The 16,370-nt window shown below is 42.8% G+C and overlaps 1 protein-coding gene across 1 annotated transcript in view; it reads right to left on the reverse strand.

The window, feature by feature from the left end:
* Positions 1-794: 794 nt before the first annotated feature.
* SDR16C5 (short chain dehydrogenase/reductase family 16C member 5) overlaps positions 795-16,370 on the reverse strand; it is a 71,135-nt gene continuing 55,559 nt past the window's right edge. The window contains exons 5-6 of the mRNA XM_036264425.1: positions 4,389-4,424; positions 795-857 (exon numbers count right to left, since the gene is read on the reverse strand). Coding sequence (XP_036120318.1) covers positions 795-857; positions 4,389-4,424 — 99 coding nt within the window. The remainder of the gene's footprint in view (positions 858-4,388; positions 4,425-16,370) is intronic.

The following is a 16,370-nucleotide window of genomic DNA, read 5'->3' on the forward strand; positions in this document are numbered from 1 at the left end:
GTATTGAGAGTTGTCCCATGGACTGAGAGGTCCCAGTTTAATTCCCAGTCAGGGCACATGTCCGGGTTGTGGGCTTGATCCCCAGTAGGGGGCGTGCAGGAGGCAGCCCATCCATGTTTCTCTCTCACGTCAATTTGCTATCTCTTTCTCCCTTCCTCTCTCTCTAAAAAAATCAATGAAAACATATTAAATAAAATAAAAACTTTATACCCACCTAGGCTCTTTATTTAAAAAACAAAATGCTTACATAAAAGAAGCATAGTTCACAGAAAAGTTTCTGATTTGAACACTTTTTTGCAGTAGGGAATTTGTGATGTTAGAATCATGTGATACCTTCCCAAACAAACTGCCTTCCAAATAGATCAGTTTGCTGATATTTAAAGTGTTCTCATAAGTATGTCTTATTTGATCCTTATAGTGAGATTGTGAAGAAATTGAGGAACAAAGACATAATGACTCTTTTAAGGTCAAACAGAAGTTAGTAACCAGTTAGCTTCACAGCCTTTTTTCTTTCCTCACGCACGAATACACTTCTTTTTGACAATAATGCTGGCAGGATCCAGCTCCATTTCCCAGATGCCTAGGAGGCACCGAACTATGTAAATTTGAGATCATGCCAGCAAATGGGCACAAGGAAGGACTCTATTCATTCATTTAACAGATTTTTTTTTCAAGTGACTTTTCCTGGTTGGATTTGGAGAAAGTTTTTGATTGATACTTTAGAGAAGTCATAGAAGCTGATATTGTTACCTTTTAAAAAATTCCACGAAGTATACAAATCTTGGAATATACAACTACACTTTTTCTTGCAGGATAGCATCCACTAGCTCTCTGACTGCATATTCTGGTTCCACAGTCTGTAATCGAGAACAGCTAGGAGGTGAAAAAACAACAAAACAAGAACAACGAAAATGAACAAATCAATAAAAACAATTCTTACAAATTAAGGACAAAACATTGTATGACATTATCATTTATTTGCTTCTTTCCCTTCCAGATTTGATCTACTTCTACATTTATTCCCTGATTATCAACTTGGTAATAACTAGAATTTGACATGCAAAATGATTCTAATTAATACACTGATGTACAATGTGCATACCTGTAAAACCATAATAAACAAATGGTCTCAGTAGTAATAAAGCAAGTCTTCGAACACTAATTTCCTGTCATCTCCATGAGAGGCAGAATGGGGCACTGGTGTCCCTTCAGTGATTTCCAGTCCTGTGGAATCAGAGATGGGGTAGGATTGAGCTGGGTGGCAGAAAGGGAATGTGATTGAGTGCTGGAAAGGTAGATGAGCTAATCCAGGCTACAGAGTAGGATGCCCTGGTACAGAAGGACAAGATCTCTGCTCCTCGGAGGCCACCTCCACCGAGGCTCTTTGTGTATCTCTTTGCTCCTTCTCACTGCTAATATCAAGGGAGGTGGAAATGACTACAACTTCCTACAAGTCTTCCAATCAGTGGAAAAGCAAAGAGGGGAAGTTTAAGTTTCTTGGAGTAGAGAAATTATCTCCAAACTGACAGCAGGGGGAAACTTCAGACGGCAGAGTGGTCATCCTTACCATCCTGGCGACAGTGCCAGGCAATTTTAGGAGATGGTGAGTGTGCTAATCACTTGTGTAGTAAAAATATTCATCAGTAAGGTCCCTCCCTCCCTCCCTCCCTCCCTTCCTCCCTCCCTCCCTTCCTTCCTTCCTTCCTTCCTTCCTTCCTTCCTTCCTTCCTTCCGTCCTTCCTTCCTTCCTTCCTCCCTTCCTTCCTTCCTTCCTCCCTTTCTTTTTTAAACCCAGGGGATTGCATGAGACCTAATGATTCCAAAGCACATACTTCAACTTCAGGCAAGTATATCTGATGGGCAGTTTTGATGCATAATGTAGTTCTCAACCAGTTCCCTCATTGAATATACTTCTTAAGTTATTATCTTTATTATTGGTGCATCAAATTAATGCTGATTATTCAGAGCTATTATGTGAGTTAAAGTTAGAAAAATATGCAAATGTGAAATATTACTCTTTCTTACCTGCCAGCCTATTAATTCCAATTAATCCAGCTGCACTTAAAATGCAAACCAAATGTCCATAGGCATGAACAATCATAGCAGGTAGAAAGCCTTTATAAGTCTAAGAAGAGCAAAGTAAAACTTTTAATATTTTATACCACAGTTTACACTTTTTCAGATGTTTATATGATCATTGTGATTTAAAAAAAAAAATTCTAAGCTCATAAAAATACCTAAAGGCACTGGGATATAAAAACTAACATCTGGAAAATAATCATCTTAACTTGTTTAACCTATTAAATCAATATTTTTCTCATAGCATACCAATATTATTATAAGTAATTTATTCACTGTACATTTTGCTCATATCTGACTTAAAAAATACAATATTAAGACAATAATTGAAGCAGTATAGGGAAATCTTAGTTGTGGCAGCCACAATCCAGAAAGTAAATGATATGATTATTTAGATTATAATCAAGAATTAGATTATTTAGATTTATATTGCCCTTTCCCCCTCCCGAGATCATATTTGAATTTCAGTTTTTTCTGAACAGTGTTCACAGGACATGCTACCGTTGGCTTCAGTTTAAAAATATCACTTGTTTTTAAATTTATCTCTACTTCTTTGAATAATGGCTTCTTAATTTGATTCCTTGTCATAAAGGGAGGACATACGCTGTGTCTGAGGACTACAGAACACCTGCACCTTTGATGTGGGATCTGGAGAAAGAAGATAAAGGAGAGAACAATGAGCTTTGGGAGAAGATGTATTCTGCAATAAAGAAATGAGTAACCAAATATGAATAACTGTATATGTCATAAATTTATACTTCATATTTGTTTCCTAATATGAATAAATATGAGAAAAGGGATCTCTTATAAAAGTCAACCAACCTTTGTCTGTCTGCATCACAGTGAGTTTCACAGAGAACCTAGCAGTCACAGAGCAATGGAAAATCAAACAAGCAGAGTAATAAAACACCCTGGCTGCTGCTGTGAGTCACTTCACTTCTCCCGGGGGACACACCCCTTGGGAGCTTTGTCACCAGGAGCTCTAGCAAGTAAGTGCCTACTCTATACAAATATTCAAAGAATGTACTTGGACTTGCTCAGAAAAAGTGTACAGAGTGAGAGGAATTGAGGGGATGGCAGGGGTCAGAGGAACATCAGTATTTTAGGAATATCTAGAAGAGTGAGAGAAAGAAGAGAAAGGGAAGACAATGAAAGAGACCAGGAAAACAGAGAGGTGGGAAAACAACATAAAAGCCATGGGAGTGGAGACTTTCAAGGATATTATCTTCAGCCCTGGTCTGTTTGGCTCAGTGGTTGGAGCATCAGCCTGCAGACCAGAGAGTCCTGGGTTCAGTTCCCTCTAGGGGCATGTACAAAAAAAAAGGGATATTATCTTCATTCTGACTGGATATTATAACTATATTCTAACTTCATTCTAATAAAGTAGAGGGGCATTTGGGACAAGACAACATAAATCACTTGCAGTAGCTACTGAAGAGGCATGGTGACCACTTAGTTCTGAATGTTTCCATCTTTCTCATGCAAACTAAAAAGAAGATCAAGAATACCACCAGTACCCTCATAGTTTTGGTGAAAGTAGGGGACAGAAAACCTACAGACAACAGAAAACTTTTGAAGGTTGTCAGGGGAGAGTTGGGCAGAAAGTCCATGTGGGAAGGTGTGAGGAGAATGGATGGGATCTCAAAAATCTCCAGTAAATACTCCCAGAAGCAGAGCTGGCCCAGGGAAGGACAAGCTGTGAGCTGGGCAGGAACAAAATGGGCTCCATTTCTGGGAGAGGCAGAACAAGGGCCCGTGCATGGCACAGGGAGGCCTGACATGACTGGTCTCAGCAACATCCATGAAAATGCAAAGTCCACAGCAAGTAGTGACCAGGGCTACAGGTAGAAACCCTCCTTTCCCTGGTTAGGTACTGAGTCCCTCCTTTCCCTGGTTAGGTACTGAGTCAGGTGACCAAATGCTTTGGTTTGCCCAGAACAGACCTGATTAATGTTTGCTTATTAAGAATGCCCCCGGGATTCCTAAATGGTGGTAGAGTGAATGGCAGCTACACAGATCATCTCCCAGGACCAAACTGGAATTACAACTAAAAGACAATTTGTCAGGAAAAAGTAACAGAAGAGCAGCTTGCGAGGACCATATAACCAGGGACACTGACTTGATCCTGGTAGGATTGTGGAGGCTCAAGAGGGGGGCTTGGAGCCCACAGCACAGACAGCAGTGGTCTTACCTGTGAGCAGCTCCCTCGGGGGTAAACTCCCAAGCAGCTCCACAGCGCAGAGCTGGAACAGATGTAAAATAGCCACAGCCATTCACCTTGGGCTCTGGCAGGGGGAGGGTGACTGCACTGGAACTGTGGAGGGACACCCAGAATTGGGAGTGTGCTGAGAGCTTTTGCTGAGTTGCAGCCATGCAGGACAGTGGCCATCTTACTCCTTCCCAGGTCTCTGGGGAGAGGTTGCCCCTCCCTCAGAGATTCAACCCCACCAGGCAGGCCATTGAAATGCAAATTGAGGCTCTTTAACAACCAGCATCTGCCCCACCCTTGGGAAATCCCCTTAGGCTGAGCACCTGAGGGAGTTTTTCATTCAACTGAGAACACAAGGCTCTTCAAATAACCACTATTGATAACCTACAGGACAATACTAGAGGATAACTGTACCATTTCTGGGCTAGCAACTCTAAAGTAAGACTTGACAGGGCTGTTTAATGTGGGTCCTCTCTCACTCATCCAAACCCAGGAGAGGGAACCAAAAACAGCAGAAAACCAACACCCACAGGGAAAATTTGGCAGGCTCCCAACACACTGAGATAGCTAAAATGGTGAAACAAAAAACAAATGCCAAATGAAAGAACAAGAGACCTCTACTGAAGATGAGATAAATGAGGAGCAGTTAAGCAAGTTAACAGAGCTACAATTCAGAACCATGATCTTGAGGAAGCTCAACAGCATGAGTAAGGACATCAGCACCATGAGTAAAGATATAGAAACATTGAAAACCAACCAAGTGGGAATAAAGAATGACATAGCAGAAATAAAGAACACATTGGAGGGACTAACCAGCAGAATAGAGGAAGCTGAGAACCGGATCAGTGAATTAGAAGACAGGGTAGAAAAAAATCCACCAATGAGAAACCCAAAAGGAAAAAACAATTAAAAAACAGGAAGACAGCTTAAGAGAATTGTGAGACAATGGGAAATGTAATAACATTCACATCATAGGAGTCCCTGAAGAGAAAGAAAATGGGCAAGGGTTAGAAAATATATTTGAAGAAATAGTGACAGAAAACTTTTCTAACTTGGTGAAGGAAGACGGCATTCAAGTTCAAGAAGCACAGAGAGCCCCAAGTAAGAAGAACCCAAACAGGCCCAAACCAAGACACATAGTAATTAAAATGCCAAAAAATAAAAACAAATAGAGAATCCTAAAGGCAGCAAGAGATAAGCAACAGGATACCTACAAAGGAAACCCCAGAAAGGTCTCAGCTGACTTCTCAAAAGAAACACTACAGGCCAGAAGGGAGTGGCATGAGTAACAAGGATCTGAATCCAAGACTACTCTATCCTGCAAGGCTATCACTCAAACTGGAAGGTCAAATAAAGAGCTTTCCGGACAAAAAAGGCTAAGGGACTATATTAACACCAAACAAGCACTGCAAGATATGCTAAAAGGACTGCTGTAATTAGTAGAAAAAATAGGAAGAAAAATAGAACCACACTAAACAAAAATGGCCATAAATAAGTACATATCAATTATCACCTTAAATGTAAATGGATTGAATGCTTCCATAAAAGAACATGGAGTAGCTGATTGGATAAGAAAGCAGGACTCATTGATATGTTGTTTACAAGAGACCCACCCCAACTAAAGACACACATAGGTTGAAATGAAGGGATGGAAAAAAATCTTACAAGCAAACGGAAAGGAAAAAAAAGCTGGGGTAGCAATACTCATATCTGATAAAATAGATTTCAAAATGAAAGCCATAACTAGAGACAAAGAAGGCCATTATATATTATTGAAATGATCTATCCAACAGGAAGATATAACCTTGATAAACATATATGCACCCAATATAGGAGCACCAAAATATATTAAAAACCTTCTGGAGAACTACAAAGGAGAAATCGAGAGCAATACAATCATAGCAGGGGACTTCAACACCGCGCTGACATCACTGGATATATCCTCTAGATGAAAAATTAGCAAGGAAATAGAGACTCTAAATGAAGCACTAGACTAAATGGATTTAATAGATATATACAGAGAATTAGACCCCAAAAACGACAGAATTCACATTCTTCTCAATTGCACATGGGACGTCCTCAAAGATAGACCACATGTTAGGACACAAACTAAATCTCTACAAGTTCAAGAATACTGAAATTATATCAATAATCTTCTCAGATGACAATGGCATGAAACTAGAAATCAATTTCAAGAAGAACATGCAAAGACATTTGAACACATGGAGGCTAAATAGTATTTTATTAAACAGTGAATGGCTTACCAAGGAGATCTAGGAAGAAATTAAAAACTTCCTGGAAACCAATGAAAATGAACACACAACAACACAAAATCTATGGGATGCAGCGAAAGCAGTTCTGAGAGAGAAATTCATAGCACTACAGGCCTAACTCAAGAAATAAGAAAAATTTCTAATAGACTATCTAACCTCACAACATAAAGAACTAGAAAGAAAACAAAAAGAAAGCAAACAAATGGCATTCTTATACACCAATGATCAACTCACAGAAAGAGAAACTAAGAAAACAATTCCATTTGCCATTGTGGCAAAAAAAATTAAGATACCTAGGAATAAACTTAACCAAAGAAATAAAGGACCTATTCGCAGAAAACAACAGGTCATTGAAAAAAGAAATAGAGGAAGATATAAAAAAGTGGAAGCACATACCCTGTTCATGGATTGAAAGAAGTAACATTAAAATGTCCATACTACCCAAAGCAATCTATAGATTCAATGCAATCCCCATCAAAATTCCAATGGTATACTTCACAGCATTAGAACAAGGACTTCAAAAGTTTATATGGAACCAAAAAAGACCTCGAATAGCCACAGCAATCTTGAAAAAGAAGAACAAAGTTGGAGGGATCACATTACCAGATTTCAAGTTATACTACAAAGCCACTGTAATCAAAACAGCCTGGTACTGGCACAAGAACAGGCACACAGACCAGTGGAACCGAACAGAGAACCCAGAAATGAACCCAAGGCAATATGCTCAATTAATATTTGACAAAGGTGGAAAAAGCATACAGTGGAGTAAAGACAGCCTCTTTAATAAGTGGTGTTGGGAAAATTGGACAGCTACATGCAAAAAAATGAAACTAGACCATCAACTTACACCCTACACAAGAATAAACTCAAAATGGATAAAAGACTTAAATGTGACTCATGAATCCATAAAAATCCTAGAATAAACTGTAGGCAACAAAATTTCAGACATCATACGCAGCATAATTTTCACTGATACATCACCTAAGGCGACAGAAACAAAAGAAAAAATGAACACATGAGACTACATCAAACTAAAAAGCTTCTGCACAGCAAAAGAAACAACCATCAAAATGGAAAGGCAACCCACTGTGTGGGAGAACATCATTGCCAATGATAAATCAGATTAGGGGTTAATTTCCAAAATATATAGAATACTCATACAACTCAACAAAAGGAAGACAAAGAACACAATAAAAAAATGGGCAGAGGAACTAAATAGACACCTCTCCAAACAGGACATAGAAATGGCCAAGAGACATATGAAGAAATGCTCAACATCACTAATCATAAGAGAAATGCAAATTAAAACAACAATGAGGTATTACCTCACACCTGTCAGAATGGCCACCATCAACAAATCATCAAAGAACAAATATTATCGAGGGTGTGGAGAAAAGAGGACTCTAGTACATGCTGGTGGGAATGCAGACTGGTGCAGTCACTATGGAAAACAATATGGTGTTACCTCAAAAAATCAAAAATTGAACTTCCATTTGACCCAGTGATCCCGCTTCTATGAGTATACCCTAAGAAGTCTGAAACACCAATTAGAAAGAATATATCTACCCCCATGTTCATAGCAGCACTATTTACAATAGCTAAGATCTGGAAACAGCCCAAGTGTCCATCAGTAGACGAATGGATAAAAAAGCAGTGGTACATATACACAATGGAGTACTATGCAGCTGTAGGAAAGAAAGATCTCCTATCCTTTGAGGCAACATGTAGGGACCTGGAAAGTATTATCCTAAACTAAAGAAGCCAAGCAGAAAAAGACAAATACCACATGATCTCATTTATATATGGAATATAATGAACATAATCTGAGGAATACGGTAGAACCAGAAAGATGGAAGTAGGGTACAGACTGACAACCCTCAGAAGAGGGGGTGGTGGGTGATGGGAAGAGATAAACCCAGAACTTATATGCATGTATGCATAACCAATGGACATGGACAACAAAACCAGGGATGAGGCGGGGGGTTTGGGAGGAGGGTGTCAATGGAGTAAAAAAGGAGAAACATCTGTAACCAAAATAAAATTAAAAAAAAAAATGTGAATGCAGTTTGTGCAAGGTCCCTGCACTAGGTAGTGCAGGGCAGGCTTGTTTTATGTTTATTGAGCACTGATACTGGGCACTGAAGCTGCTGGTAAGGGCAACTTCGCATATTCTCTGGCCTGGTGAACTAAGGATGTAGTTGAAGAGATAAATATTAAATGAATAAATGTATTTCCACAAGCCATAGTGTTATACAGAAAAGCTATAGAGAGTAGAAAGGAGATCAAATATAAATTGTGGTTAAGGTAGGAAGCAATGGGAGAGATTTTCCGGGAATTGACATTTGAGTGGATATCTATATGATGAATCATGAGAGGTTGACAGATCTGGTAGTAGCTTGCCTGGCAAAGGGACAGAATAGTTTAAGCCTTAAGATAGGTTTGACTTGTATGTCCAGGACTGTCCAAGAAATAAAATTGCTGATGGTAGTGGGCATGGACATTCTGGTTAAACAAAGAGTGTTTTCTGCTCTGGAGCACTGAGTTTCACCATATTTGGGATGAAATGGCCTTCAAACTCTCTGGCATCTTTGAATTTATTTTCACAGAATAGCATGGATAATTGCTTGGACATCCCAGTTCCTGCAGGACATGAAAAGAAGGTGTCAACAGTAGTATTCAGACTCCTACTTTAGTCATGGGCTGTGTACCTGACAATGTGCAAGGATGAGGGTCAGACTGCCCTCAGTAATGTGACTCCCTAGGCACCCTTCCCAGGCAGCAGCCTGAGCCCTGCCAACACTTCTTCCGTGAGAAACCCAACACCAGACCATCCATGCCCCTTTTAGGCACATCACCATATAAGTCCAAGGCAGAAAGACAAAGGTCTACTTCTCTCATGATGCAAGGGGCTAGAAATCATACTACTGACTCAGATGACATCAAAGTTCTTAATGCCAGGGGTTCTAGGCTCTAGTTCTCCACAGTCTCTATGTGGGCATGATGCAAGACCTAAAACTGGTCCATTGTTTATCCCTGCCCTGGCAGATGCTTACTAGTTTTTTTTATTTTTAAATTTATCTTTATTGTTGAAAGTATTACAGATGTTCACCCTTTCCCCCCTCATTGACCCCCTTCACTCCATGACTATTCTGTAACAACCAATTGGTACTTCTTAACCCCTTCACTTTTTCACCTATACTCTCAACCTCCTTTCCATCTGGCAACTAACAAAAAGTTCTTTATGAGTCTGTTTTGGTTGTGTTTGTTCATTTTGTTTGTAGATTCATTTGTTGATAGATATGTATTTATTGCCATTTTGTTGTACATTTTTTCTCTCCTCCCCCTCCCCCTCCCCTTCCCCCTCTTCCTCCTCCTCCTCCTCCTCCTTCTGGAAGACCCGTTAGCATTTCATATAATACTGGTTTGGTGGTGATGAACTCCTTTAGCTTTTTCTTGTCTGGAAAGCTCTTTATATGTCCATCTGTTCTAAATGATAGCTTTGCAGGATAGAGTAGTCTTGGTTGTTGGTACTTACTTTTCATCACTTTGAATATTTCTTGCCACTTCCTTCCGGTCTTCAGTTTCTTTTGAGAAATCAGCTCACAGTCTTATGGGGGCTCCCTTGTAGGTAACTAACTGCTTTTCTCTTGCTGTTTTTAATCTCTTTGCCTTTAATCTTTTGCATTTTAATTATGACATGTCTTGGTGTCGGCCTCTTTGGGTTCATTTTGTTTGAGATTTTCTGTATTTCCTGGAAATTGTATGTCTGTTTCCTTCACCAAGTTAGGGAAGTTTTCTGTCATTATTTTTTCAAATAGGTTTTCAATTTCTTGTTCTCTCTCTTCTCCTTCTGGCACCCCCATGATGCAAATGTTGGTATGCTTGAAGTTGTCTCAGAGGCTCCTTACACAATCCTCATTTTATAAAATAATTTTTTTTTTTTTTTTGCTGTTCTGATTGGGTGTTTTTTGCTTCCTTATATTCCAAATTGATGGTTTGATTCTTGGCTTCACCTACTCTACTGTTGATTTCCCTGTAAATTATTCTTTATTTCAGTTAGTGCATTCTTCATTTTTGACTAGTTCTTTTTTATCCTCTTGAGGTCCTCACTAAGTTCCTTGAGTATCCTTATAACTAGTGTTTTGAACTCTGTATCTAGTAGATTGCTTGTCTCCATTTTGTTTAGTTCTTTTTCTGGAGTTTTGTTCTGTTCTTTCATTTGGAGCATGTTTCTTTGTCTCCTCATTTTGGCTGCTTCCCTGTGTTTGTTTCTATGTATTAGGTAGAACTGATACATCTCTTAGACTTGGTAGGGTGGCCTAATTTAGGTGTTCTAAAGGGCCCCGTGGCACAGCCTCCCTGATCACCCCAGCTGGGCATTTGAGGTGCACCTTCTGTATGGGCTGTATACCTTCATATTGTAATTGAGTCTTGAGGGATTCAAGGCTTGGGAGGGATTTACTCAGCCTGATTCACTGCAAGGACTGTCTCTGACCACTGACCTCCGACCTCCTTGGAGGATCAGCTATGTAGGTGCCCACAGGTCAAGGTCAGCTACTACCTGCGTTCTACCCAGGGCCACAAGGCATAAGCTACAAAGCGATCTGCAGATGGCTGCTTCTTGTGCTAGGCTTAGAGGTGTCCAGGCAAAGTCAAGCTGTGAATTAAGGCTGACTGCTACTAGTACCAGGCCCCGGGTCACTTGACAAGAGGTATGGGCTCACTGAGGCCAGATGCTGCTTGTTTGAGAGATTTTAAAAAAACCTGAAGCATGAGCCAAGCCAAACCATTCTTATGGTAAAGCCACTGGAAACGGCTTGAGTGGACCCAAAATCTGGGTGAGGCAGGGTCTCAGGAAATCACCAGGGTGGGGCAAATAGTGGGAACCAGGTTGATGGAATCTCAGTTATGGTGCCATCTGTTGGCTCTGTGGGGGGAGGGCTCATCAAAGGAACAATGGCCTCTGCCAGCACTTCCATTTGGGAGAAAGTTGCCCCTCCAGCACTTGCCCTGATGCCAAGCAATTCAATTCCTCCCTGTATGTCTCTGGTGCCTTTCAAACTGCTCCTCCTGTACTGGAGTCCAGAGAGAGCAAATCCAAGTAAATCCATGCACGGGCCCTTTAAGAGGAGCTACCTGGGACTCCAGAAGCCTCAGCCTTCCTCAGCTTTAATCAGCACTGGTTTTTACAGCCAGAATTTGTGGGGACTTCTCTTCCTGGCACTTGAATCCTGAGCTGGTGGGCTTGGTGTGGAACTGGGACCCCTCGGTCCTCAGGGGGGACCTCCACAGCTGAGATATCCCTCTTGATTTTTATCTGCCACCATGTGGCACCAGCCCTTTCAGATAGCCACCCCTCCTACCAGTCTTCGTGTGACTTCTTTAAATCTCCAGGTGTAGGACTTCCATTCAGCTCGAGTTCAGGTGGTTTTGAATGATGATTGTTTAGTAGTTTAGTTGTAATTCTGATGTGGTTGTGGGAGGAGGTGAGTACGATGCTTACTAGTTTTTTAAGAGCAAAGCATCTTAAGGTCTCCCTCATTTGGGGTGTAGGGTGTCTGTTAGGGATCTGCACAGGTAATGAGGTCTCGAGATTAAAGTTTGGGTCAGAATTCTGGATCAGTCACTCACTTCTCTACAATCTTGGTAAAAATTAGTTTATCTCTTGTACCTCAGTTTCCCCCTCTAAATAGGGGGTGCTACCAGTATGTACCATTTCTTATGAAAGAGGGAAGCTGTGGAAATAAAATGAGTTAATGCAGGTAAAATATTAAGGAGTATTATATGGTCATATGGTCAATACTACCATATATGAAACTTTCTGGGGGAAAAAGGGTCCTTATTGCCCAATTGCTCCAGCTGTCTCCAGGATGCGTAGGGTGTGGGTGGGGTGGGGCAAGAGGAGTTGGGCTGGATTTCAGGGCCTGCCAGGTTACAGGCCTTGCTAGACCAGTTTTAGGCACATAATGTCAGCAAAATAAATATCAGCTAGAGCTATGATTGGTGTTACTGCTAGCATATAAATTAATGATCCCTACATATACCAATTAAAGATGGCTATAGTAAGTATACTTACAAACAAAAGTAAATGTAAAGTTTCTTTTTAGTGTAAAGACTCTTTCTTACTTAGGAAGTGAGAGCATATTAAATTTAACTAGGCTAGCCCTGGCCAGCGTGGTTCAGTAGGTTGGGCGTCCTCCCCTTTGCTGACCCTGTTGTAACCCAGGAGAGTCATCCTCACTCAGACACCAAATAATTTTGAATATTAGGAGCTTTATTACCTGCGCAGGGACTGCAGCCAACCTACACAGAGGAGAACTGCAGCCCCGAGTTCAGGGGGAGGGTTGCTTATACAGTAGAGGGGTTACTCAAGAGTTTAGCAGAGCAAGCAAGCTACGTGTACAGAAGCAGATATCAACAGTTAGTAGCTGTACAAGTTGTTTATTTTATATTTCTTAATATTTATTAGACCCTTGCCTTGAATGTCTCATTGCCCCGTCTGGCATCTCCTGATTAGTTAAGCTCATGGTCAATACCCTTGTGGTCATGGCTGATGCATACTTTCCTCTTCAAGAGTTTTTGCAAAAACAACTCGGGTTCAAGGAACCTAGGAGAGGTTCCTTCTTCTAGTAGATGGAGAATTACTGGTTTATAACAGACCCATCGAGTTTTCTCTCTCTTCCTCTCTCTCTCTCAATATCAATAAAAACATGGCAGTGGCCTTGTGTGGTTCAAGTAGATAGAGCATGAGCCTGCGCACAGAAGGGTTGTAGGTTTGATTCTCAAAGTCACATACCTGGGTTGCAGGTTCCATCCCTGGCCCCAACCTGGGGGTGTGGGGGAGGCAGCCAATCTCAATTTCCCTCTCCCTTCCACTCTCTCTAAAAATCAATGGAAAAATATCCTGGGATGAGGATTAACAACACAAAATCAATAAAAATATATTTGAAAAGAAAATACAAATTTAATTAGGCTGAAGACTTTGGTGTCTCCATCCCATGTCGTAGCCTTCTAGTCCAAAATTTGAACTAACCTGGTGCTTCCCAAGCCAGGGGGCAGCAGCAAGTTGGTCCTAGTAAGGGCTAAGGGGCAGGGGGCGGGTAAGGCGCTAGGGGGAATTGGGGGCGTTGGGGAGGGAGAGGTAGGTGCATTCAGCAGCACAGAGCAGGCCGCCTAGGCAGAATGGACCGAGAGGAGACCAGGGAGTCATCCTGCCCTCTTCTCCGGGTTGGGGAAGTAGGCTAGCAGCTCAACCCTGCGGGGCGTGGCGGCCACGGCAGCCTGAGCCTCCGGGACGCTGCGGTCCGGCGCTCTCACCGATGCGCGGCGCTCTTTCAGGCTCGCCCTGCGCTCCTTGGGCGTCCCACATTCAGCGCTAAGGCCCCCGGGGCGCTCGGGTCTTGCAGGATCTGGGCTGCCGCAGGCTGGCAACCGTGGCCGCCACTCCTCCCGGAGGTAGTGCCCAGACCCTGGACCCAGACTTCGCCAACCTACACAGGACACTCTGCCCTCCCCGCCCTCTGAGAAGCCGCCTCCTCCGCCTCGGGCAGCGCGCATTGGCCCGCAGCTGGACGAGGCTGGGGGTTATCCAGGCGCTGGCTCCAGGCCACGCCAGAAGATGGGTAGGCAGCGCCCAGGCAAGGAGTGGGGCCGCCGGGCCAGCGTGCCACGTGGGCCGCACTCCTTTCTTTTCCTTCGGGAGGCCAGATTTACCAGCTGGAAATAAGGTCGCGAAGACCAGATGCGGAGGGCAGGATTTCAAACATAAGATGCACCTGGGAATTTAAAAAATTCCCACAGCCAAGCTGTTCCCCGAGGTATTAAATCAGAATTTCTGAGTTGGAAGGGCCCCCAGTGTTTCCAAGCACAGCCCCGAAGCTGGGAACTCTCTGTTAGAGAACGAAGAGGAGGCAGGTGCAGAGTCCTTGCCAGGGAGGGAACTAGTCAGGACTGTGCAGCCTGCAGTGCTGGGCACAGAAGCGGAGCTCTCCAGCAGCATCTGACTCGCCCATCTGGGATCAAGGTTACATGATTCTTGGTCCGGTGGTGGTAAGTAGCGTGGGCGTGGGAGAGCCTCCTGGCAGTGGGTGCGTGAGTGCGGGCGTGGGTGAGGCGCTAGCCAGAGGCGGAGGAAAGGAGGGCAAGGGGAAAGTTTGTTCTAACAAAGTGAGGTTGAGAAAAAGCCAACAGTACACTCTGATCTAATCAGTATTTATTCATCTTCTCTTTGTACAACGATCCAGAAAATACAACAGTGCCACATCGGCCAAGAAAAGAAAGGATAAAAATCACTTAACATTAGCTAATCATTTAATATAAGCATAACTCACCACTGCATGCTTGTAATAGAGGGTAGAGTTTGATGGATGGCATCAGGAGCAGAAATGTCAAATTATGGGGTATTGAAGGGAAAATGGGAGTCAGGACAATATTGTGTTTGGAATTCACCCACGCCTGTGGAAAATGCATATAAATGACAAGTGTTGAAGTCTCAGAGGAGAGCAGTGTTAATCAACCTATATGTGGGACAGACCTAGATGTGTGAGGACTGCACATTTGTTTATTTTGCTGTGAGAAGAAACAGGTAGGTTGTGTAAGCCTGGAAAAGTAGGCGCAGTGGAGAGCCTTGAATGTCATTTGAGTGTTTGGGAGGTTAGCTGTAATCTGTAGGCAGACAGACTTGTATCCCAGGTGCCTCTGTGCATAGAAGAGGGGCACCTACCCAGCTTGGATGAGGAGAGGTAGCTGGATTGGAAGGGCCTTCCAGACTTTGGAAACAGAATGGGTGGAGGTGTGGAGTTGAGCAACATCTGGGAATGAGAGTGACTAAGGCACAGAAAAGTTGGGTAATGGACTCGGCTGTACACATTGCCTGCAAGAGTTCAGATGGGTGGACATTGAAGAATACCAACCTTATGTCATCTTCATGGTTTCTCTGAGAAAAATATTGGGCTGTCACTCTACTTTCTGGTCAGAAGTTCAGAGTAGACCTCAAGAAAGAAATCTTGAGCATTATTAGAAATCTCATTAAAACAAAATAGGAAATATTAGGACCTCTGGTCAAGATGGCACGTAGGTCAATGTAGTATTGCCTCCTCCCACAGCCACATCAAAATTACAATTAAACTACAGAACAACCATGATTCAAAACCGCCTGAAATCAAGCTTAATGGAAATTGTACAACTATGAAATTAAAGAAGAGGCCACACTAAGACTGGTAGGAGGGGTGAAGTCACAGACTGGCTGGTCCCTCACCCATGTATGGCGGATAAAAATCAGGAGGACACCTTGTCTGGGAAAGTCCTCCCTGAGGAGTGAGGGGTCCCTGTGCCACACCAGGTACCCAGCTCAGGGTTCCAGTGCCAGGAAGAGAAGTCCCGATAACTTCTACCTGGGAAACCAGCAGGAACTGAGCCTGTGGGAGGCTGAGTCTGCTAGAGCCCCAGGCAGCTCCTCCTAAAGGGCCAGCTCACAGACTTTTTTTGGACTTGCTCCATGTGGGCTCCAGCATAGGGGAGGCTTGCAAGGCACCAGAGACATACAGGGAAGAACTCAGTTGTTTGGCATAGGGGCCAGGGCTGGAGAGGCAGCTTTCTCCTGGACAGATGTGCTGCCGGAGGCCTTTGTTCCTTTGGTGAGCCATTCCCCCATGAGGCACAAAGATGCCCACCATATCTGGAACTCCAGCAATCTGGCTCACACTCTTTGCCCCACCCTGGTGATTCCCTGAGGTCCTACCCCACCCAACTTTCAGGCCCACTGAAGTTGTTTCCAGTGGCTTTACCATAGGAATGGCCTGTCTTGGATC

The sequence above is a fragment of the Molossus molossus genome, unplaced genomic scaffold (assembly GCF_014108415.1).
Source record: "Molossus molossus isolate mMolMol1 unplaced genomic scaffold, mMolMol1.p scaffold_m16_p_16, whole genome shotgun sequence".
In the NCBI taxonomy this organism is placed as follows: domain Eukaryota; kingdom Metazoa; phylum Chordata; class Mammalia; order Chiroptera; family Molossidae; genus Molossus; species Molossus molossus.